The 25,151-nt window shown below is 43.3% G+C and overlaps 2 protein-coding genes across 3 annotated transcripts in view; one reads left to right on the top strand and one right to left on the bottom strand.

Annotated features, from left to right (window-relative positions):
- The window catches only part of samd4a (sterile alpha motif domain containing 4A), a 50,813-nt gene extending 36,606 nt beyond the window's left edge, over nt 1-14,207 (bottom strand). The window contains exons 1-2 of one of the 2 annotated variants that reach the window (XM_062391968.1): nt 14,032-14,207; nt 12,323-13,006 (exon numbers count right to left, since the gene is read on the bottom strand). In XM_062391968.1, coding sequence (XP_062247952.1) covers nt 12,323-12,518 — 196 coding nt within the window. In that variant the 5' untranslated portion in view covers nt 12,519-13,006; nt 14,032-14,207. The remainder of the gene's footprint in view (nt 1-12,322; nt 13,007-14,031) is intronic. The other variant, XM_062391976.1, reaches the window with a different exon arrangement.
- A 4,158-nt stretch (nt 14,208-18,365) lies between these two features.
- Nucleotides 18,366-24,589, top strand: ero1a (endoplasmic reticulum oxidoreductase 1 alpha). Its single transcript, XM_062392143.1, has 15 exons — nt 18,366-18,566; nt 19,560-19,679; nt 19,782-19,865; nt 20,277-20,318; nt 20,611-20,687; nt 20,846-20,919; nt 21,489-21,609; nt 21,768-21,829; nt 22,340-22,366; nt 22,452-22,544; nt 22,669-22,915; nt 23,251-23,320; nt 23,514-23,600; nt 23,767-23,906; nt 24,102-24,589. Exons 1-15 carry the CDS (start codon nt 18,498-18,500, stop codon nt 24,160-24,162), a joined length of 1,374 nt encoding a protein of 457 aa, XP_062248127.1. The 5' UTR covers nt 18,366-18,497; the 3' UTR covers nt 24,163-24,589.
- The last annotated feature ends 562 nt before the right edge of the window (nt 24,590-25,151 follow it).

Genomic DNA, 25,151 nt, shown 5'->3' with positions numbered 1-25,151 from the left:
GAATTACATTTACAACTTCAGATACGAGGGAAATACCTGGTGCCTGTCTACAGTTTTCTGTTTCTCAGCATCTGGGTTTCTAACACTGAGCCTCATGTACATTGCCTGGTAGTGGTTTCATCCACATAATCTGGGTTGAATTTTCATTGAAGCTGCATTTACCACACCTTGTTGCTTGTTATCAGAAAGTGCAAAAAAAGAACCTGCTTTGAGAAAAGAAAAGTGCTATTTGCTCACGGTAATGTAAGAAACTCTCAGTAAAGCATTTCAAAAATATGCATGACCAATTTGAGAAAAAACTATTCTACTGCCCATTTCTACACATTTTTAAGACCTTTACTTCTAGATGAATGAATTCTACAACCTTTTATGGATCTGTGGCAACTGGACCCGAGGTTTAAGAGCAAGGTTCCTGTCGCCCATTAAAGAACACAAGGAGAAAACCCCTTTCATATCCATCTTGCATCATCCCAGTCGGGACACCTGGTCACATATATTAATTAAAGCACCGCCTTCATCTGCTTGTCAGATGTCTTTTCCTTGCTTGCTTATTTACACTGTGATGTTTTAAACAGTCACCAGGATGAATGTGTACGTGCATGTGGGATGCGCACGTGCATGCTCACACATCTAAAGTGGGAAGCACCTGCAACCGATGAGCTGGACGCGTTTGTCAGTGTGCAAGTGTCTTTCTCCCCAGGAAAAGAGACTTCACAGCTACTGTACACGGCAGCATCCTGCTTCTGTGGTTCCATCACAGAGGAGCTCTTCACCATGTCGGACATCACTTTACATCCACTCAGTCAAACCTGGTCTGTCAAGGCCAGACATCCAGGTGGTGTGTGTGGAGGAGCTCAGAGAACCTCCAGGGGAACCAGGCAGATAAGAGTGGCACATTTTTTTCTGGAACCTCATTGTACAAAACATGTCTGTAACCTGTTGTGTTGATGTGGACAGGTAAAAACTCCTCTGGACAAAAACAGATGTCAATAAAAGCGGTCTATCGAAGGCAGGAAGTAGGAGGTTACTCTAAGGACATGGGTAAAACTCTCTGCCATTCAAAACCTCATCTGAGTTTGAATTTAATTTTTGACTCAATAAAACTATAGATGCAGCTATTTCTGTTCTGCAGGACGATCTGTTGCAGCTTTCTAAGACACATCACCAGGTTGTGCGCTGTGGGTCAGTGGAGAGTAAGCGATGAGGATTTCTTTTTCTTGCCTTGTCTCTTTCCCAGCAGTGGGGGAGGTTTCCTCTGAGAAGCTGCTTTATGAATGGAGTACAATTCTTTGCTATCCTTTACTCCAACCCCCCGCCTCCACCCATGCCTTCCCACTTCCTCTTGAGTCTTCATCAACATCCTCTTTTCTCCCATGCTGCAGTAGTAACTGGTGGTTGGAGGTCTGCAGGAAGCAGGGTGGGGGGTGGGGCTGAGAGCGGGGGGAATTGATTTGCAGTCTACCTGTGAAAGTGTACGTAGAGCTCGAGTGTTGGGGAGGCTCTGAATGTGGCAGTCACAGCTATGCTGGGAATGTGAGCCTAAGCTCTGCCAGGGCTGGACCGGAGAAGCCCACAACTCTATTTAAGGAAATGGTAGTCAGGGGCCCATCGGCCACTCTCTGTGCGTTTCTGTGTCTCTCTGCTCTGAACAACCCCCCCCCCCCTTTCCTTCCTCCTACAAGAATGATAATTATTTTCCTTTGTGGAAGAGAGGTTTATTTCCGTACCTGCTGGAAAGAAGGTGAACACACACATACAGTGTACTGGTGATGTTTCTGGTACATTTATGAAAGTAACTGGGACATAAACTTCTTCAACATCAGACCAGAGAATAGGGGAGTTTTTCAGTAGCCTCCAGCAAATGTGTTAATATTTTTCAATAAAAATGTTATGTTCCGTATATTTGATTTAACTTGTGCTTTCTATTTATATATGTATATTTATACTAGTTTAATTAATTTAAATTTCTTTGGAATAAGGGTTTAATCTCAAGGAATCATTGAATTGGCTGATGAATCACTCTTGGATACGTGTTACTCCCAAACATCTGTATCAGCCCCCAACTAAAAGTAAGGAAGTGTGCAAACATTTGTTTACATGTGCATCAGTTTATGTTATGCTATAAATAAATAATAAATATTGCTGCTCGTGGACATTTTTTATTTGGTCAGCAAACACTTGAGCTCTGTTGCTCAACATATGGAATCAGCACATAGCTACTCTGTCTACAGTCCTAGACCTCCGTGCTACACTCATCACTTAGTTGAGTGTGTTGTTTTCTGTACAAGGACAGTATGACAAAAGAAGCATGATTGTTTGCAGCCCGTGACATAGATGGTACAGTAGAGTGTCCACTGGAATGTGGATTGTGAGACTGTGAGAGCGAGACAGACGAGTTTATCCAGCGGCCTCGGCTGTCCTCAGCCTGAGGGATGTAGCTCCAGCATCCGGCTGTAACACCACGTGAGTTTAGACAACGTACACGTACACACAAGCAGACTCATTCAGAAAAAACATGACAACACAATAGCCCGAGGCGATGAGCGCGCTACTCTGCAGCTTGCACCACAGACTCAGTGGAGGAAGGTGTCAGTGGATGGTTGCATGTTTACACCCTCAGAAATCCATACAACTTGTGCTGTGACTTTTTGGTTTGGTCCACGTCTCAACTGCCAACATGGAGGCAACGGGTTTATGAATCTATATGGCAGCTACCGTTTTGGATCCATCCTTTTATAATCCAACCACACTTAAAGAAATAAACAGGGCTTTGGTTGAGTGTACAGTGTGTCCATGACTCATGAGGTGATGATGGGTCCTGCACAGACACCTGGCCTGGACGGGAGAGTCGTGGTGAGCTTGGCGGCAGACAAACACAGCTTCCTGGAGGGATCTGGTTTTCGATGAGGTCATTTCCACCAAACAGGAACTCAACATCTCCTGTTGTATGGCCGGCAAGGCAACCGTTGCCATGGGTCTCTCTGGCTGGGCTGTGATGTCACTTCGTCCATCGTGGCCAGCGGCGTGTGAGCCAATCAGAAGTGAATGAGTGCGTTCAGTTGGCGCCTTGCTGTGTCTCAACTGTCACCGTCCATTCATGCAAGGACAGAGGGGACAGTGAGAGACGCAGCTGAGGCCAGAGCAGAGTCCCACATGAAGGTTTTGGCTCAGCTGCTGTGGACCAGCAAACTAAAAAGGTCTCTGCCAAGAATACTTTTTATTCTAACAGCAGCCCTTCTCATGTTAAGATGTCCCGAGCCTTTCTCAGCGTGCGTTATGAATAAGAGGCGTTATGGTATTCAAGGACTTAAATAACACAGGGCTCAAATGCTGAACAAGGTTTAGTCACTTCGGTTAAGTTTAGGAATGAAACAGTAACATCATATTTGCTGTGACCACCCGTTGCCTTTAAAAACGGCACCAGTTGTCCTCAGTCCACCTGCACTGTCTTTTACAGTTCTTGTTCTGAGCATCTCCTGCTTCTGCCTCTTCACATCATCCCTGACAGTTGAGATCACGAGCACCCGCGCACAAACCTTCTTATTGTTTCCAAGTTTTATGAGAAAACCTGATATTCATATGTCCAGCTGTAACGACTGTACTCTGACGACCACAAAGATGCCAGAGTCTGGCGTGTTTGGAGGTTTTCTCCAGCCTTATTTCCGATGTTGATGAGTGACTATGACGCCAACATTAGGCAAGTTAAAGAACCCTTGAATTCATCTACATTACAAACCACAAATGAAGAAGATTCCGTGCTTGTAAATGTAACTACCCTCACAGTGAGGAAATATCAGGACGCCACCTGATCCTGAACTATAAATACATCGTGTTTTCAGTGCTGAACAAAGTAATGATCATATAATCAAAAACATTCACTGTCGGTGTCTACAGCAGCACTGTCATCAACTCCTTACGTTAGGTTGAATCTCAGTTTTACTCAGTTGTCTCGAAAAACACTGAACTTCAGATGATTATCGTTCATTAATGACTCGGTTAAAGGTTTGATGTTTAATTAATTGCTTAATGATATTTCTGACTGGCACACCACACACAGTTATTGTTGGTTAACTGTCTCCGTATGATGTACATGTGTAGGTTTTAGTCATCATGTCCGCTACAGGTGTACATTGACCCATTGATCACAGATTGTTAGATGAGTTACTGGGTGCCACTCACCATCTTCCTCATTCCAAGTCAAACTTAGGTTATTACATGGGCTGCCTTGTCTCTACAGATCCGCTTGTCTGTGCAATTGGGGCTGGACGGCTCCCAAGTTTAAACAGCCTCCTTACACAAGAGGTGTACTGTATGGAACAGCCAGCTGCCGGAGAGCAGGGCGGGGACGGGGCAGGCCTTGGCTGAGGGTCTGGGGGTGGGGGGGGGGGGGGGGGCTATATGGGGAAACATTATACGCCTGTATGTCTGGCCTGGTCCGGCTGAGACTGACTGGTCGTCTATGAGACAAGCTGGTATCCCTCACCTGTTCTCACCCTCGGTCTGAATCACCCAGTTGTAAATTTAGATGGGGTTTTTGCTCTTAACATTTTATTTGTAGTCGGCATTAGGTTGAATTACAGATCAATGTCAATTGTTTAAATGTAAGCACTTGTCTCTTAAACAGTCATAATTCACTAATGGTGTAAATGTGAGGTGTTTGATTAATGTGAGACTTGTTGCTGAACGCGTCCTTAGAGACAAATGAGTCTCTCACACGTCCAATAGAAACGAGGACTCCAGCCAGGCCCAGAAAGCACAATGAAGGAGAAGCTGATATTGTCTGTGTGTGTGTGTGTTGCATGTGTCAAGTAGGTATGTCAGGTGTGTATAAACAGGCAGTTTTCTGTGGATAAGGACAATAATGTAAACACATCTAAGGTTTATTATGTGTTTCAATTCAATAGCTCCACAGGCCTATTGGCTGTTAACGCCTCTGTTCAATCTTTTCTATCAGTGTAGCTACTCAATTATAACCGGTGATGTTGCCTTTAGTTTGAGGCCAGGTGTAAACATACACAGATGACATAGTAATCCAGCTTGCTGGGTAAAGCAAAGCTGGAATCAGAGGTATAAAGATGCACAGAAGGTTTCATTGAGAAACTAAACCTACAGGGTCTGTGGAGGTCTTGATTGCATAATCCCTGCTATCTGTGAGACCTCGTTCGCCTCTTAGAGATAATATCAAGAGCCTGACATGTCTGAGGCTTAAAGTCCCAGGTTTCTGCCCATCCTCGTTTTCACTCTCTCTTTAACACACACACACAGAGAGAGAGAGAGCGAGAGAGAGAGAGAGAGAGAGAGCAAACACACACAAAAACCCACAAACACACTTGGAAGGAAGAGTTGAAAATAAAAAGCTCTTTGCTGTAGAGGCCGACGGAGAAAAGACGAGCTTTATTTCATTTTCCCTTCTGGTCGTTTTGGCAGGTTGTCTGTCCCCATTCCTGAGGTTCAGTGCGAGTTCACAGAACACGCCGTCAACTTCCAGAAATAAACTGTTTGCTCATGCGTGGGTGCGATCAAATAGTTTGGCGCTCTGATCCTGATACAAGAGTTTTCTCTCTGTCTCTCTCTCTTTGAAAGAATGGTCAATGAGACATTTAGAAAAGACACAAAGGATGTTGACAAATGACCCTTGTGATTGTGCAACAGAGAAATTAGACCAGATCACCTCTATTTAAAATTTTGCTTGATGGGAGCAAATATTTATAGGCACGGTCTTGGCAGAGGAGGCCGGCTACATCAGGGTTAAAGGGTGATAGCAGGGTTTTAGTGAGCAAACTTTTGGGTCCCTCGCTAACTTAGTCTCAAGTCGCTGAAACAGACATTTTTGAAATCACCATCAAAAGGGTTGATTTAAAAAAAAATCGATGGATGAATCGATGGACGATGGATTGCCAAGTCTCTGAGGTAGATGGGGGGGCCTTCGGCAGTCATTGTGGAGAAGAAGGAGCCGAGCTGCAGGGCAAAGCTTTCGATTAACCAGTCGATATATGCTCACAAGCTCTGGGTAGTCACTCGAAAGATCGAGATCTCGAGGTTGTGGTTGGAGCATCTCTATGTTTTATTTTATTCTATTGTATTGTATTTTATTGTATTCAAATGTACCGGCTGCTATGATGACTTAATTTCCCTTCGGGGATGAATAAAGTAATCTATCTATCTATCTATCTATCTATCAATCTATCATCTAGTCCGGAAGCCTCCTGGGCCTCATTGGAGGTATACTCGGCATTCCCAATCAGGAGGAGACCCCAGGGTACACCCAGAAGTCAATGGAGAGACTACTTATCCCATTTGGCCCTGGGAGCACCTTGTGATGCCCAAGCAAGAGCTGGAAAGTGTGGCTATGGAGAGGGACGTCTGGGACTTTACCAACTACATACCTTCTAAAGAAGAAATGGAGGTCACATCCAAGAAAGATTTAAAAAACGTAACCTTCCTTTTAATGAGTATTGACTGGGCTCAGCTAAAAACTTGATATGAGAAAGTGTGAATGAGTTAGGAGCTGTAAATGGCACCACTATCCTTCTTGGCCCCACCCCTTCCTCCTCCTCCCCTCATATATTCCACAGTTTACACAGGAGACCTTAGCTCGACTGAAGGTGGAATAAGTTTTCCTTTTCCACTGTGTGTCCCCCCCCATTCCCAGCTCCCTCAACTGGAAAAGCCCCCGTTCAACTCTCGCTGAGTGTTCGACTCGAGTGTGCTGCGACGTGCCCACATTCCTAGACAGTATCCCCAACACCGGAACCGCTCACCGCCTCGGCCAGGAATGCTGATTTCCAGCCCAGGTTTTCATCAGACCTAGTTTAGGCAGAGAGCGCATCAGGAATTCTCTGACTAATACTAAACCTTACACAACGCACTTTCCCTTTCCCGTCATTCATCTCTCCCTCAAACATACACACACACACGCTCAGAAGTATGCTTTCTCTCTCTACAATATCACACACACAAAGATGGTCTCAGCAGCTTCTCTGAAAATTATTTATTTTTTTAGCTGGAAGTAATATTTTGACCTAGATTTAAATAGCTTTTCAAGTTCAAACTCTGATACTCAAGCCCCTCCCACCCATCTACAACCTCTGTATAAGTCATGTACTTCTGAGAATCTGCTGCTTCCAGGTGTAAATATAGTTTTTTTTATATCTGAGGGATTCAGTACAATGGAAGAGCTTGAAACAAGTATCAAATCTGTTCGAAAAGACAAAGTGTGGACAATGTTTACAGTGAGAAATCCAGACAGAGGGGGACATTACACCCGAACCCCATTTCACCCCTTCTTCCTACCCCTACCACTTGTTTTTGAGAGCTACCTAGTGGTTGAAATCTTCCTCTACGAATTGGAACAGCACTTCAAGTGCAACGTGTATATTCAAAGAGTGGGGATGCCACATGAAATTACGTGAAAATAAGGGATGATCATGCGATACAATGTAGCGTTAGCATGCTAGCGTTTTGAAAACTTTGATTTGAAGTGTGGGTCTGAAATCTCTTCGTTTCGAGGGCCCAAACAATTGGCCCCTCCCCCCCACCCCAACAAGGATCAGGACACACTTAAGGCCAATTTATGCTTCTCCGAGTCCGTTACGGACGGACGGACACTTTTTGATTTATAGTTCTCTGTTGCTGAAATCTACATTACATTGGCAAATTTACCTTGATTATGAAAACATGCTAAGGAAAAATATTTTTCCAGAAACCTGTATCAAAATCAATGAATTGTTTTTTAAAGTTTTTGGATGGCACTGAGCCCTAAAGACACTGCCGCGACTCGTCGTCCATACAGAGCTCTGCCTCTGTTCCCGTCTCCTCTACAACACAGCTGCTCGTACACATCGAGTCCCCCCCCCCACACCTCCTTCCCGCTCAAACAGCCGTGCAGGCCAGGTCAGCAGAACGCCACACCACACGAAAATGAGGTTAGTGATTCAGAACACCAGAGCCACTGTCCAGTCCTAACCCCACCCCTTACACTAACCCCACACCCTCTGAGTGTGTGTGTGTGTGTCTTCAGATGCTACTCTGCTCGCTAGTCATATTCTCTCAGCTTGATCAGATATATGGTTTCTCTTGGGATTTTCTCAAAAGAAGTTTTGTTCTCCCTAACGGGGGAAGTTTCATTTCCTAATAACAACTGAAATGCTGCAGGGATGTAATAAATGTGGGATTTATGGTGGTTTAATGTGAAGTGATTTGGAAGAGCTCTCTTGTTGACTTAAGCTATTGACTGAACTGAAAACTCAAGGAACTAATGCTTCATTTACAGATCTACAGTAAACTGCAGTAACCAGTCTACACAGAAACTAGAAGAAAATCAGATCTCGCCTGTGAACTCCGCCCCATTTACTACAATCGCATCTCAAGTGGCAAATAAAGTCACATCACTCGCTGGGTCCCAAAACAAGGAGGCCTCTCAGCCGCTCAGAGAAGTAGGTCACTGAGGATTCCATTCATTTGTGCACCGCTTTGAAAATAGTTGCGCTTTTCCACTCAGCCCGAGACTTCCAGCTGCACGTTAACCCTCGAGCCGCCGGCACGTCTCATTTCTGCACCGGCAGCACATCACACTGCACTTTTTTTACTCAGCAGAAAAGGCCTGTTCAACCTGAGGGGAACAATCTGAAGGGGAAGGGTTTTTACCTGGGGGGATGTTTACGGCTATTTGTCACGGTGTAGTGGTAAACAAAAAGCACAGTTTGGTACAGACCTTGGTTCTAAGGTCACAGTTTGGGATGTTTTCGGTAAAGGAAAAAACAGGAAATACGAAACATTAAACTGCTTAATTTCTAAATTATACACAAGATTACCCAACAGACTATAGCAGTGATTCTTGAACTCATTAAAACTGGCTGGAATCCACTGATAAAAACAAGTACATTAACTTACTAATATTCACTCACTAAAATAATCAGGTGAAGCATTATGAAAAACAAGAGGCAGCACCTCTGATATACATCCTGGATTTTATTGAATATTTCCAAGACAACGGAACAACCGTGTTTTCCTCCCCTGACATCGCTATAATAAGAAATAATTACAAATATTAGCACAGTAAACCAATAGATAAATCAGCCCCCCCCCAACACAAGCACTGTGTAAGCAAAACATACCAGAGGGATCACGTAACCAGACAACCTTCTCAATCTGCCTCTTTTCAGCAGCGTGTGTCCTGACGTGAAGTCGGCAGCACTGAAACAGCCACTGCTGACTCCATCTCTTTTAGCTGAATCAGCGGACGGGAAGCGACAATAAAGCGCATCAGACGTAACAAGGACAGAATATATCTTTCTAAATATAATAGTATGGTAAGAGAGTTCCTTAGTGTGTTTTCATAATCAAGGTAGATTTGCCAATGTAATGTAGATTTCAGGTCTTACTGTTGATTCCAGGCTATTTGACTGCTGCGCCAACAAAGGCCTTCATATCCACAGCCATCAAACCTGCTCCGTGCACCAGAACACTGTGCAAATCTCCAAATACCAATCACGAGTCAAATGAATCCTCAACTAAGACGTTATTTTACAGCAACAACCACAACTCCACCCACGGGCGTATGTCTTTAATGTCTCGTTCCACCTACACCGTAAATCAAGGCCTTGTTAGCTGAGAAACGAAGATTCATACAGGATGTAAGAGTGAAATATGACTGTGACTCAAGTTTCACTGCAAACATCACAAGTCTCTTTGACTCACACAACGCACTGTGTTCTGAAAAGCAAATAAAAAGGTACTCATCTGACTGTATGAACCAGTCGGGGTTCGGAGGAACCTTCAGAAAAACTCCGGCTTTATATTGAAGAAGACTTTTTCAGGTCACATTCATGTTGATTATTCTAATTTGAGTCATGATTTAAAAAAGGTTTACTTGCGCTGGTGTTCAGAAAACACTTCTTCTTACTGTAGCTCCACTTTTCAGCCTCTGTCTCAATCACTTGGTTTTACCGCCTGTCTCTTTAAGACCCCCCTCTCCTTCCTAATATAGCCCAGTCTGCTCTGATTGGCCAGCTGGCTCACTCTGTTGTGATTGGATAACACTTCCAGCGGGAAATGCCGGCCCAAGAAAATATTATTTAAACGTTAAATGGCGGTGCACTGAACGCCTTTGCGAAGAGTTGAAACTACGGCAGCTGAGAGGATCAATCTCTGCGTTTTCGTGGAAGAAATCTCTTGAGGTAGATGACGTGTTTAATACACTGTTCAAATCTTCAATCTCCAGCTGATGTCTCTGCCCTTGTCGTCTGGAGCAGCTGCATCCAACAACTTCCACTGATACAAACAACAAACAAGCACTTGCAGGAGCAAACCTTAAAGTCCAGTGTGTCAGTGCCTGTTTAATACAGAAGGCTTTATATTACACATCATCGCTGATTGGGCAATGCCTCTGCACCAAATGAGAGAAACCGTACCCTGAAGCCTGTGGCACACCTTTACACCTAGTCTAAATCAAACGTGTAGTTTCAACCCTGAAACCGTAGAAAACCAGTGCCCAACGCTCTGAGATTGACCTTTTCTCCGGCTTGGTGTCTCATGCAGAAATCTCAACCACACAGCTGAGCTTCAGGAGACTACGGAACTTTGCAGAACTTTTACAAAGATGAAAGAAACACTGAAAGAAACGTCACACGTCTCTGTTGAACAATAACAAAGAGCAGCCAAAAAATGTACTTCAGCCAGTGGCCGTCGTACACCCAGTGAGATCCCTGTGATGAGTGTGAGCATCACTGCCAGGCAGAGCCATTAGATCGCCCTCAGTTACATGCGCTGCCTCCTGAAGTCCAGCGTCAGCCAGCAGATGTGTTGCTGCCTGCAGACGCTGCCCTGGGTTACACACTGCTCTCCATCACAGCAGCAGAAACACTTCATTCTATTTTTCATGAGCCCAGTCAGTTGCCAGGGTTTTTGTTTCCATGGCCACGCTGCAGTCTGATGCAACAAACCCCCCCCCCCCCCCCCCCCATGGGTGCCTTGGCGCGATACCAACCCCGGGGGGGGGGGGGGGGCTACAGCACTATAGGCTGGCACACCGACTGGCAGAGTGTTGTCTGGAGCCAGCCTCAGTCCCAGCTGAGCTCACACTATACACGACCCCGACCTCTTCTATAATCATTCAGTGGCTGGTAACGGTTCAGCGCCTCAATTTGCACCGTTTCATACCATCAGTGATTCAGCTGTTTATTACTCTGGATGCAGGAATGTGCTTGGTAGGAGATGTGTGTGTGTGTTTGTGGGTGTGTGAAGCCTTTAGTTGTGTGTTTGTGTCACGGTCAGATACGGCGAAGCCTCTGGGAAAACAAGCCGTCGAAAACTCGATGAAAACCCCATGAATGTTTAATAGTGTGGGCAATATCTCTTTCTTTTTTTGAACTGGTGAGATCTGTGAATTTGACTGGTGAGTCTCTTCTGGAAGGATTGCTGCCAATTTCCAGCAGCAGGAAAATATGTTGATATAAATATTATGAATACAAGTGTATTGTGGTGGCAGGATAGATCTGTAAAACAAATTAAAGCAACACCTTGCAACAGCTTCAAAATGAGTTTGATGGTTCAGTGACTGTGAATAGAGAGGATCTTCCTCCTTCAATCCCACTCCTCTCCCTGAACGTCTGCTCCTCCTCTGTGGAACATCAGTGAGCAGGTTCGATCTCCTGTCAGAATCAGGTCGAGCAAGTTCCAGAGAGCGAAGCTAAACTATGACTCACTTAGAACAAAAGACTCAGAAGTCATTCAAAACCAGAGTTTATCTCCAATATTCAGCAGGAAACTTCTCACCCACTGGTTTGTGAGCAGGCGTTTCGAAGTCTCGAGTTTGGCATATTGTCCAGCGCCATCTTGGTTTCACAGATGGGCTGCGACCTGCACCCACTGGGGGCTAGCTGTCAATCACACGGTGACACAGTCTCCAAGCCCCAGTACACGTGGGGCTTTATATTCGAGTCTTAATGGGACCATAACTTACAAAATGAAAATCCTGCTGCATTGAAGACTTGAAACAAGACATTTCTTAAACTCCTAAAAGAAATAAAATCAATCAATCAATCAATCAATCATCAAGGGAGATGTTGAGTAATTTTCTCACAGACGTCTATAGAAGCTGTATTTCCGCTTTGGCCTCACTTTCCAAACCAAGAGTCTAATTTTAATTTTCTCTATATAAAAACCACAAAGGATAAAAAACAACGAGTGGCTGCAGAGGGCGCTGTTGCTCAGTAAAAGCTACACGGTGTTGCTTTAACCGTTCTGCCTGTGAGCTCGTCATCCTCATCGCCTCCTCACGGATGAAGCCGCGGTCGACTGTGTGAGCAGCGGACTGTCTTACCTGGGTTGTTGGCCTCTCCCTCCAGGACCTGCAGCTCGGTGCACTCGGCGAGGGAGTGCTCCAGACACAGCTGCAGGAAGCGGGCCTGGGTCCGGCTCACCCTCTTCAGCAGGGACAACAGAGCCACCGTCTGCTCGCACTCGTTCCACCCTTTGAACCAGCTGGCCAGGACGCCCACCTGATCACGAAACATCATGGTCTGCGAGGCGGGGGGGTTGAAGGGCAGACTGATGGTGGTGTCGGGGATGGGGGACGCTAAAGGGGTTTGGGTGAAACTGGCAGGGGAGGTCCTATCAGCTGGTAGCTGGGGAGGGAGGTGGGCTGGTGTGAAGTTCAGCTGACGCACTGTGCTGCCATTCTTAGATTTGTCATTATCAGCTGGAGCAGAAGCCTTTTACAGCCGAGATGTGTTTCTGCCACAGCCGGCGCTGGATGTAATCCTGCAGGAGATGTTTCTGCACCGTCTTAATCTCCGCTGGTGCTGCTGGTGCTGCTGGTGCTGCTGGGAGGGGAGGGGGGGGTTGTGAGACTGCTCCTCTAGCAAGGCATCAGGAGATATGAGCTGCTCTCGGCTGCTCGGTTGCTCTCGGAGGGATGGATATTTGATGAGTCAGCTCTCTTCCAGCACACGCTGTGTCACATCAGCCTCACTGGCATGTTTTCTTCAGGGAATCCCTCGCACGCCTGCAGGAGGATGTTAGAAGTGAGGGGCAGGAGGAGGAGGAGTAGGAGGAGGAGGGAGGAGAGGAAGAAACAAATTTAAAAACACACAATACTCACTGAGGCACGTCCCTCCCTCTGTTTCATGCACATGCAGAGACTTTCCCCCAGACAGGCTCAGTGGGAATGCGACAGAGCCGTGTCCCTGTTGCTTCAGCCCCGCAGACCTGCTGCTGCAGCCCCGGACCCGGAGCCCAGCCTTCCTCCACTACAACCCGAACATGCATTTATAGGTCGCCTGCTCGCCGTCGCCTGTGCGCAGGCTTGCGGCTTGCATTCACCGCCGAGACCAAAATAAACAAAATATCGTTTCTGGTATCCACCCAATCCTAAAAATACAGCTGCGGGCTGCAGGGCGCTGCATCCCGGGGGTTTCCAGAGGGAGGACGCCGGGGACTGGGCGGCGGAGGCAGGCAGGGCAGCGGGGGCTGTGTCCCGCTGGGGCCGCTGGTTCCCTCCGGTGGTTCTACCGACAGGTTCTAGAGACGTGAAGCTGCTTTCAAGATAAAACCGGGGACCGGCTCCGGTGGCGAGGAGGCGCTGCGGGGGAAGCTAGCAGCAGAGCCCGGGCTCACAGAGGAGCGTTAGCCGCTGTCTGTCACCGCCTCGCCGGCACACACACACTCGCAAAGTACACATGAATATGGATGAATATAAATACATTTGAAGTTTGTTGAGATAAAAACCACTTGTTAATAAACCAGCGGCCGCTTCTCCGGCTCTGCGGCGACCGACTGCGACTCAGCGAAGTTACATCACAAACACTGACGGACACAGATTTCACGAACCGCCATTAATTTAAAAAGTGGTTTCAATTAAAAGCAGCTTCTCTCTATAGATATATGTATTTATGTTTATATCTATATATAAAGATTTGACTTGTATAAACACAGAGTGGAGAGAAAACAAGGAGCTCCAGAAAGTTTGGCTTCTGAACCGCAGCTCTGCGGGAGGACGGTCGCAGGCGCCGGACTCAGCTCGGCTCTTACCTCCGGGCGCGGTTCTCATCGCCGGGCGGGTCTGTCTCGTGATGGCCGACTCGCTGAGCTGGTTCTCGGGGGAGCGGTGCCCCTTCACTCCGGGTCTGAGGGATTTGCCATCTTGAACTAACTTTTCCTCCGTCTCCCTCTCTCCGGCTCGGAAAGACGCGGTTAAACTCCCGGAACACAGCGAGGCGCTTCCGCACGCACCTTTCACAATAAGGTGCGACGCTACAGGAAAAGGTTTATTAGCCATAATGTTAACGTTGAATAAAGTTTCATTTCTATCACAAACTTCTTCAAGCTGCAGAGTTAGGTTTAACTTGTCGTTTATTAATTTATAAATACTGGTTTCGGTGCTAAAAGTCCATCAAACAAATTTTGTTTTATAATTGACTGTCCAAAGTTCAGTTAATATTTGGTAGTTTAATAATCACATTTGATTTATGCAGCAGCTTTCTAACATAAATTGAATTTCAAAGACATGAAATAAGATGGATCAATATGGACACGTGAGCAATAAAACGAAGACTTAGGACAAAAGTATAAAACTAGCAAAAGTTATACAAAGAAGTAAAAATAGACAATGATTTTAAATGTTTTAAAAGCAAGATCATAGAAACATAAACAGACACATATACTATATACATTGCATGAAATATGTGTTCTATTTATGGTGATTATTATGAATTTGAAAAGTAGCTAAAGTTATCAAATAAAAGTAGTAGTTAAAAAAGTACAGCATTTTCCAGAAATATAATCTAACATAAAAAATAAATACTTAAAAAGTACACAACAGTATCTGAGTACAAAAAAATCAGTCAAACATTTGTCAGTTTCGTGATTTCCTGCAGATTACACTGTTTATTTTTTTTTATTAATTTATGCATTTATCCATATGCTTTTATTTTGAAGGCAGGACTAGTCGTGTTCCGGCTGCGTTTCCGCCTCTTTGACGCAGACGGTCTCGCGGTGCTCGTTTCCACATGCTAATCATTAACCGGAGCATGACGTCAGCGGCTTGGCAGCGCGAGGGAGCACCAAAATAGAGAGAGAGAGGGGGGTGAGGAGGTGTGTGGGGGGGGGGGGGGTAAAGGGTGAGAGTCTGACAGGCTCATTAACTAATTAACTAATTATCTAATTATCTAATTATCTGGTGTAGGTCCAATCTCATTTTAAACTTTTTGAAATTCGTATTAAATTCAACTTTCTCTTATTTCAAACTTTCATTTCCCGAATCACAGCAGTAAAAATATTCTTTAATTTCTGTTATTCATATTTCATTATTGTTTCATTTCTTAAGATCCTACTTTTGTTCAATTATCTACTACTACTGCTACTACTACTACTACTACTACTACTACTACTACTACCACTACTACTACTGCTACTACTACAACTACTAATTCTAACAATAACAATAATCATAATAACAAATACCTGGTGTGATTTTTACCCCTTTAAATGTCTCATAACCGTCAGATCTAACTTGTCCGAGCACAACAGTTGAAGGGTTAGGGTTAGGGTTAGGGTTAGGGTTAGGTTAGGTTAGGTTAGGGTTAGGATTTGTGTAAACTTATCTAATCCTAAAATAATTAAATATTTTCTGCACTTAATTATAAAAAGTCAGATTTAATGTACTTATCTACCGACTCAGTATCAGTTCTGAAGTTCACAGTCAAATACAATCAAGGTCTTTTCATGATGAAACTGGATTTTTAATCTAAGTTCTCGATCCACCACAGAGTCAAGCAGAAGACGACATTTCAAAACCTTTGCTCTAACACATGGAACCTTCTGCTGGTGTGAGCCCCTGTTCTCCATCTCTGAAGTAGTGAGTGGGTTTGCTCAGCTGCAGAGTGAATTCCCTCCAGCAGAGGAAACTCCCCGCTCCTATGTTTGATATCTGAAGGAAACACATGACGTCATGTTGCATGAGCGTTCCCAAAAAGAGTCCAGATAATAAATGAACCGGAAACACATGGAACCCCATTGATACTGTTTTCATATTCTTTGTGTGTTTTACAATAAAACACAAATTAATCTCTATCTAACCTGAAGTTTACATTGTTCTCAGTGCAGCTGTTTATTTAGTTTTACTTTAAACAGTTTTATTCCTTCATCCGCTGAACGATTGAATGTTGTATTTCTCTGAGGGTGTTTCGTCTCTTGTGGTCGTTCTTGTGATTGATTGTTGACGTTTTGCCAAGTTTCCAATGAGAAATGACAACAATCCATTCAGATACAGAAACTACCTGAGGAGGGTCCTGTCCACCACTGCTCCCCGGCACCAACATGGAGAAGAGACCTGTCTTCACCCTGAGCTCCGAAGGACAAAATGAAGAAATCTCTTTATCAAATAAGCAAAGACATTTGAATTTAAAACTTCTAGTGTTTCTGTATGTTTCTGTTTCCAAATTCAGACATGAATAGTTTAAAGTTGAGATTCAAAACATTCAAAGCAGCTTGTTCCTTTAAGTGAAAAATAAATTGCGTATTTTAGCACCACCGTGTGGCTGATGAATGGTATCACAATAACTCACTGCCCATCAACACAAACATTAAAATTTATATTAAATATTAAATAGACGTTAAATGCTTTGACTTTAGAAGCAGCAAGTTTTTCATATCAATTAATGAGATTAACCTGAAATAAATAATAATGTAACACATCAGGTTAGATGATATTTAACTGAAAACAAATGTCAAATATTAAACTGTATTTGTCAGAAAAATGACACAAATCTGTATAAAACAAGATGAACAAGGGGAAACCTAGGGGCTGCGCACCAGGGGGCATTGTTGAGTCATTTTGCCACGCCCATTGAGAATTTGAGCATTTTAAAGGCCTCAACAGGTCAATTAATTTGCCTGATCACCAAAAGATCTGGAATCTCCTTGTGTTTCCAAGTTGATGTCTTCGTCTTCTACGTGTACGAGGAACACATCAGGAACATGTGAGGAACACGTCAGGAACATATGAGGTACACGTGAGGAACATGTAAGGGACACGTAAGGAACACGGCAGGCACGTGTCAGGAACACGTAAGGAATATGTGAGGAACACGTGAGGATAATGTCAGGAACATGTCAGGAACATGTCAGGAACACGTGAGGAACGTGTCAGGAACACGTCAGGAACCATCAGGAACATGTCAGGAACGTGTGTCCAGTGTAGCTCTGAAAACAATTAAATAATTAATAACCAATAACTGGGAATGCTTCAACAATTAACTTGTTTTTTTAAGCTGTTTTTGTTTAAATTAATGAAACCAAAAAACGTTTCCAGTATAAATAATAAGTAGATAAATATAAATGACTAGAAACCGAATGTGACGGAACCAGCTGTTGCTGTGTTGTTTAAAGAGGCTGAAGCTCAGAGGACAAACAGGAGCTTCTCCACTCTTCTTCTCTTGCCTCTCGACTGGAGGTCATTTGGGGATAAAGGTCTGGAGGCTCCACTGGCAGCAGGAAGTGAACTGATTCCTGTTTATTCTTAAACACAGTTTAAAGGAGAAGGTCCTGAATCTGCTGCTCAGGATCGGATGAGCTGAGTCAAGTCATTGGACCATGGTCAGAAATGTGACGTTTCCTCAAACCGTGTAAACATTGAGGTATGGCGAAGGTTCATCCTTCGCCAGAGGAGACGATGTTGTCATAACTCCACTGTGCATTGTCCTATCACCACCAAACCTCTGTCTTATGATCGCAGTCCAAGCCTGAACAGCTCTATGTGTCAATATTTCCTCAGGGTCATAGCGCCACCTACTTATCAGTGTCACAATTAAGTTGGTGTTACATTGTCGAGTTGACATAAAATCGCTCACGCTACATCAAAGCCCCTACTTGAACAGATATATTATATATATTATATTATAAAATATTACTATATAATTTTTCTCTCTCTGTTAACAGTACAACAACAGTTTGGCGTTGTTGTGCCGAAACACAAAATTGGTCACTCTACATCAGACCCCCAACTTGAACAGATCTATTGTTGTTGGTGTTTGATTATACAAAAACATGAGCACGTCGCATCAGTGTGATGTCACAGTGTGTGTGGGGGGGGGGGGGGGGATTCCTCTGATGTTGGACAGATGAGAGATTTATTCGATCTAAAGCAAACAAGAGTTTCTGTTGCTGACCTGAACAGATCACAGATCAGTCTGATCTGTGGCTGGACGTAATGCGTGATGAGGAGCCGTGTTTCGGAACCGTCCCCCCCGCGTTCATTCTGTGATTACTGATCTGTGAGGTGAGTGTCATCGATCGATCAGTCACGTACCGCACGTACAGTGGGCTGGACACGATGAAACACCAGGAAGTTCGAGCCCCGCCCCCCTCCTCCTGGCTCAGCAGCTCAGTGCGTGTGTGTGTGAGAGAGAGAGGGTGTGTGTCTGTGTGTGCGTGTGTGAGGAACACTGTGCTTCTCCAACTGAAAGTGTGTGTTATCAGAAGAAGAAGAAAAGGTCGTGATGAAGCCGCTCCTCCTCCTCCTCCTCCTCCAGATGTGCAGCTGTGCAGAAAGCAGGTGTTTCTGTCAGGTGAACCAAACCGCTTTTATTTTGACAGTTTCCTGTTTTTATTTTACTTTTCTTTCCTTTCACTCTGAACTTTAGATGAAGTTTGTATCCCAGTGTCCGGTGGTAGTTTACAGTCTGTGTGTGTCTGTGTTTGTTTTTTTTTGTGTATGTGTGTGTGTCCACCTGAGCTCATCGCTGTCCGGTCCAGTTTTTACGCCATGTTACTTCCTCTTCCTCTGAGCGTTTCCTCTATGCATTTCCTCTGCTGTGGCGCCCCCCAGCGTTCGAAACACAACATTGCATGTGGTCGCCTGCGAGCGAGAACATGAAATAAGATAAAAACTATAGAACTGTTGTTATTTTTACTAGTATTACAATTTAACACAACTTTGATCTTTTATATATTGCATATGTTTGAAAAAAAAAACTGTTTTGTATATACATATAATAATATAATGTCTCAGCTACTTGAATACAGCATTCAATATTTAGTCACATTTTATCTACTTTATTTTCTTAATTGTGAATTTCGTCAACCGTGGCTCAATAAATGTACATCTTATTTTATCTTAACGTATCATATTTTATCTTAACTTATTTTATCTTAACTCAACTGTTTTTAATGAACTTTAAACCAGAGCTGGGAGATTATTTTTTTAAATGATGTCAAAGCTAATTTGTTCATATCATTTGATATTGATCTCGATAAATGACCGATTATTATTTATTTCTTGTTTAAAACTTGCGTGTTGTGGTTTTAAACTCTAAAGTCAGTGAAACCTTCTACAGATCTGAGGTGGATTCATTGTGTATTTTATCTCCTCACAATCCTTTTTCACAATCCTGAACCATTCAATCGATATCTTTTGAACTTGTATAATATTACTATTGATTAAAATGACAAAATTGAGCTGCTAAAGCCTAATGAAAACATCTCATCTTGGCTCATATGATGGAATAAGTATGTTCACTATAACTGCGGAGTTTTGAGGACATATCTTCCTCTTGTCTAAGGTCACGGGCGACCTGGACGACTGTGCCTGTGACGTGGAGACGATCGATGGCTTCAACAACGAGCAGCTTTTCCCCAAACTCCAAACACTTCTGGAGTCTGACTATTTCAGGTTCTACAAGGTAAATTAAAGCACACACAAACACACACACATCCACACACACTCTATACAGGGTGTCGGATATGTTTCTGAGGATGTGAGTGGGGGTCTTGTTCCTGTGCAGGTGAACCTGGACAAGCCGTGTCCGTTCTGGACGTCGAGCGCTCACTGTGGTCTGAGGGACTGTGCTGTGAAGGCCTGCGCGCCTGTGAGTCCCTCTTTTCAACCCTTTCACTTTATTACTGGTTTCAATGGTGCCAGTTTTCTGGTCAGAACACATTCTCAGCAGGTGGTTTGAGAACCTCAGCAGGTTTGAGAACCCAGATCAAGAGAAGAAAAGGAGGTTATGTCAATATCAAAGTCAAATTTAAATATATATAGGACATTTAAATCAACTAGTGCTTTACAAAATACAAACATACAACAAGAAAACAGCAAAACGCAATATATATGATATTAACAGAAAATAAAATTAAAGTAGAAGCAGGGGCTAATTTCCACTTAAGATATAATAATTTGTTAGGTCAAAATGAGAAACAGTTTAATCTCCAGTCGTCTGATCAACCTGAGATGAACAAACCAATCAGCTTCACTCACATCAGACTCTGCCTCTTGTCAGAATGAAGTTCCAGAGGGGATCAGATCTTCATCACACAACAAGGTGAGTCCATCTAGAGACACATAGATGAAGTCATACATGTGAATTCAATAGAAAGTCACGAGGAACAAAGCCGACATATCCTATCATGTGCTGTTTGTGTGTGTGTGTGTGTGTGTGTGTGTGTGTGTGTGTGTGCGTGTGTGTGTGCGTGCGTGCGTGCGTGCGTGTGTGTGTGTGTGTGTGTGTGTGTGTGTGTGTGTGTGTGTGTGTGTGTGTGTGTGTGTGTGTGTGTGTGTGTGTGTGTGTGTGTGTGTGTGTGTGTGTGTGTGTGTGTGTGTGTGTGTGTGTTCAGTATTCAGCAGAAGCAGACGAGCAGCTGGATGAGTGTGAGAAGACTCAGCATCTCGGAGCTGTGGACGTTTCGTTGAGGTGAAGATGAGGAAGACGAGTTCACTGTTCTCATTTTAGAGATAAAAAAAAAACTCTGAAAATGTTATAGAACGAATCTATTAAGCAGGTTTTTCTGTGAGGTTTAAAACATCCACAGGAGAAAGTGAGTGAACACACTGGTCTGTTTCGATTCCCAGTGTCGAGACCAGAGAGGCTCTGCTCGACTGGAGGAAACACGACGATGAGGCCGAGCGGTTCTGTGTCACTGACGGTGAGATTCAGTCCAACGAACGAGGAGCTAAAACTAAACTGTATTTATTCAGATCACAAACATTTCTGCTCAAAGAAAAGTTTCCCGGAAGTAAACCTCAACTTCTGTTTTTGATTTGAGATGAATGTAAAGAATTATGAACTGGTAAGATAGAAGGTGGATCGTTTCATTCTGCATGTGATTGTGAAAAAGTGAATTATTGTCCTGAATTATATTATATCATATTTAAAAGAATAAAAAACATGTATGGGAACAACAATGGGGAGAATATTTAACTATTTAAAGAACAAAAATGTAAGGAATTCATTTTGGGCATTTAAAATTATTCTAGAAAACCATTTAAAGAATATCTAATCTTTTTAAGAGAGCATTATAAATTGAAAAATATTTGTAACTATATTATTAGTTATTAACCTAATGTTGATATTTTAAACATAGTTTAAAGGATATTTAGGGAATATGTAAACTAATGGAACATAGATCAATTTCCTTTGTATTCAGATTTCACTACAAAACTACACATTTTGGTGAGATATTGATTCGGATTAGTTTTGGTTTCTGTTTCCCAGACGAGGAATCTCCCGACTCCCAGTACGTGGACCTGCTGCTGAACCCTGAACGCTTCACGAGCTACAGAGGACCTGAGGTGTGGAGGATCTGGAACAGCATCTACGAGGAGAACTGCTTCAAGTGAACACTCAGAAAAAACTACAATTAGTGCTCTTACTACCATTAATTATAACCGTGCATCCACTTCTATGCAGACGATACTGTTTTATATGAAGTAGAGTTTTACAAAGAGAGCGTGTGGGTGTTTAAAAACCTTCTCCCTTCATTCTGCCTCGCAGGCCGTACACTGTCAGACGACCTCTCGTTCCCGACTCCTTCCACAGCAGCTCAGGAGGCGAGGGTGAGTTCACTGGACCACTCGCTTCATGTGGATCTTCTTCTTCTTCTTCTCGGGTGATAAGCACTTTAGGTTTATTATCTTGGAGAAGGAACTTTCAGTTATTAAGATATTAGGAGATAAAACCAAATCAATTTAAGTTTGTAAATCGCACTAAAATAATGGAATTTAGGATTAAACATAGATTGCACATTTTCTCCCAATAGTAGAAATTATTGTAAAGTCTCCTGTGGACTTGGAATCTTAAATGTGCATTGAATATAGAAACAAAACCAATTTTTTAAATTCTGGGAACCCTATTTGAACTATGAAGATCCCGGAGTGTCTACAATATTACTCTTGTTTTTATTTACTTATTTATGTCCCCTAACTGGATCTTCCACATTATTGTTGCAGCTTCTGACACTGTATGAATCTGAGCCACTATTCAGTGTCTGTTTGTTTTAATGGTTATTATTTTATTCCTTTTTCTGTCATACATGTGAAACTATAACCGTTGTGTTTACTCTGCAGCGAGGACGTTCTACCACTGGCTGGAAGGTGAGCTCATGTTTCCCCTGAAGAGGATCGACTGACACAGACGCTGCTGTGGATTATTTGTTTGTTGATTCCGTTCCTCTCTCAGGTCAGTGTGTGGAGAAGAGAGCTTTCTACCGCCTCATCTCCGGCCTGCACGCCAGCATCAACATCCACCTGAGCGCCAGGTACCTGCTGGAAGGTGAGACTGAAACACACAAACCCTCCTGGACTCAATCGATTCCACTTGTTTTTATGTTTTCAACACTTTGAACCTTTTCTTTCAAATGTAAATAAATAAGTGAATATCTCTCTTCCACCTTCAGACAGCTGGTTTCAGAGGAAGTGGGGTCACAACGTGTCGGAGTTCAGGACGCGGTTCGACTCGGAGCTGACGGAGGGCGAGGGGCCGAAGAGGCTCCGCAACCTCTACTTCCTGTTCCTGATCGAGCTGCGGGCGCTGGCCAAGGCTCTGCCCGTCTTCCAGCAGCCGTCGTTCCAGCTCTACACCGGCCGAGCCGAGGAGGACCGGAGACACAAAGAGCTGCTGCTGCACGTCGCACAACTGGCCAGGTCCGTCCGAGGGCTGCTGCTGCTCCTGTTAATATCATAAACATGTTCTATTCAAATACAGCTACAGGCGTTTAGACTAGGATCTTATTTTCTGTTATTTTCTGTAAAAGATTTACTCTAAAGCCCGAAATCATAAATCGTCCGTATATGATTTTTAAATCTTTACAGTGTATGAGACCCTCTATTCACTGACCCTTTAGTCAAATAAAGATAAAATAAAATAGAGATGAATTTGATATGTTAATATGATGACTTCTCATTTGTGGTGCTTCCTGTGCTGTTGTTGTGTGCGCTGCAGTTTGTTGTGACCTTGCTCTCCGTCCTCACTCCTCCAGATCGTTCCCTCTGCACTTTGATGAGACTTCCCTGTTTGCCGGTGACGAAAAGGAAGCAGCCAAACTGAAGGTCTGAAACTCTGCTGGTGTGAAGCCACACTGTGCAGCCTCTTGTTGCCTCTTTGTCTTTGGTCTTAAACCCGTTTTAAGTCGAGTCAGATTTATTTGTACAGCACATTTCAAACAACAGGAGTTGAGCCAAAGTGCAAACACACTGTGACTGTTTGTGTGTCTGAAGGTGTGTGTGTGTTTGTTCCCACCAGGAGGACATCAGACTGGCCTTCCTCAACATCTCCAGGATCATGGATTGTGTCGGCTGCTTCAAATGTCGACTGTGGGGGAAACTGCAGGTGAGACCTTGTTTCAATGTTTAACATGTGACTGTTTTTATTTGAATCAATATTTTTGTTCTCGGATGATAAGGTTTAATGAGGCTTTAACAACAGCCAGGTCAGTGTTAGTATTGTGATGAGCCGTTACATTTTGATTTGCTCTGTGCCTCTGTGTTTTCATCAGACTCAGGGATTAGGCACAGCGCTGAAGATTCTGTTTTCAGAGCAACAGATTGAGGCTCTGCCGGCGGCGGCGAGCCAGCGGCGACCCAGTTTCCAGCTCAGCCGCCAGGAGATCGTCTCCCTGCTCAACGCCTTTGGAAGGTGAGAGTCCGGCAAGAGTAAATGAAATATGACATCATGTGATTATACACTCCTGGCATTTATAGGATCAGACACGAAAACCACACATGTTTGTATGGTATCCTCTGGAGTCAGTGAGCATAAGATGAAGTTTTTCTGTAATTGCTCTTGGTGTCACCTGAACACAGAGATGACTGTTGTTTTAACGTCTCCCAGGATTTCCACAAGCGTCCGAGAGCTGAAGAACTTCCGGACGCTTTTATCAGAGGAGCGGTGACGGCGTCAGGAGGCGTCTTCGTCTATTTCTATTAAACTTATTTTGACTTAAATCTAACAGAGTAAATCAGATATTTTTATATATAATCACAGCCTAAACATCGCCACTGTATAATCATATTCTCTTTATTATTATTCCTGATCCGCCTCCATCTTGCAGCAGAATTAATAATTATTGATTTCTTTCCTTTCTAAAATAACGATGGGTACCTTGAAAGGCACTGTAGAAATCTAAATTGTCATTATTATTTTTGTTATTATTAAGGTCAGAACCTTTTTACTCAGAATTTACTTCTGAAGGTTCATTTTTGTTTGTTTGATGAATACTTGATAAATTCATTGATTTTATTGTATTATATTTTCTAGTAAGAATTCAATCTTTCTTCCTCTTCAGTTAAAATAAAATCTGAAGTTTTGATTTAATCACACATTTGTCTCTGACTCTTACTTGTGTTATATGAAACTGGAATTATACCACTGATAAGATAAGATTGAAGTGTGTAAATTATCATTTAGATTTTAAACGTGTTTCTTTATGTTTCTTTATATTTATTCTTTGACTAAGATCATCTCTGTTCAGGTTCCTGTGTATCTGCTTTGCCTGATCACACGTTTCCCAGTGGCCTGTTGTTGTGGTTATGCTGCTGCCCTGAGGATGGCGCTGTTTGTGTAGAAAAGTGTTTTCCACACCACAATCAATCTGCTCTGAAGAGTCTTCTAGAAATCATTTTAAATCTCTAACGAGGGATGTGATGAGTGTTGAGGTGAAAAATCTCCTAATGAAAAAAATTATATTAAGTTTGTGTTGAACATTAATTCTCAATAATGACGAGATTTGTTTGTTGAGAAATTGTGTAAATGGAATGAATAGATCAGTAAAGTTCAGAAATAACATTAAATGTAATTTAGAGTTTTGACACTTGACTGAATGAGACGTCTGTTCAATTACAAGAAACACACGAGACAAACTAGTGGACATGAAGGCAACAT

This window comes from Platichthys flesus, chromosome 1 (genome assembly GCF_949316205.1).
Source record: "Platichthys flesus chromosome 1, fPlaFle2.1, whole genome shotgun sequence".
Classification (NCBI taxonomy): domain Eukaryota; kingdom Metazoa; phylum Chordata; class Actinopteri; order Pleuronectiformes; family Pleuronectidae; genus Platichthys; species Platichthys flesus.
Note: the sequence above shows the minus strand (reverse complement) of the source record. Positions and strands in the feature narration are given on the sequence as shown.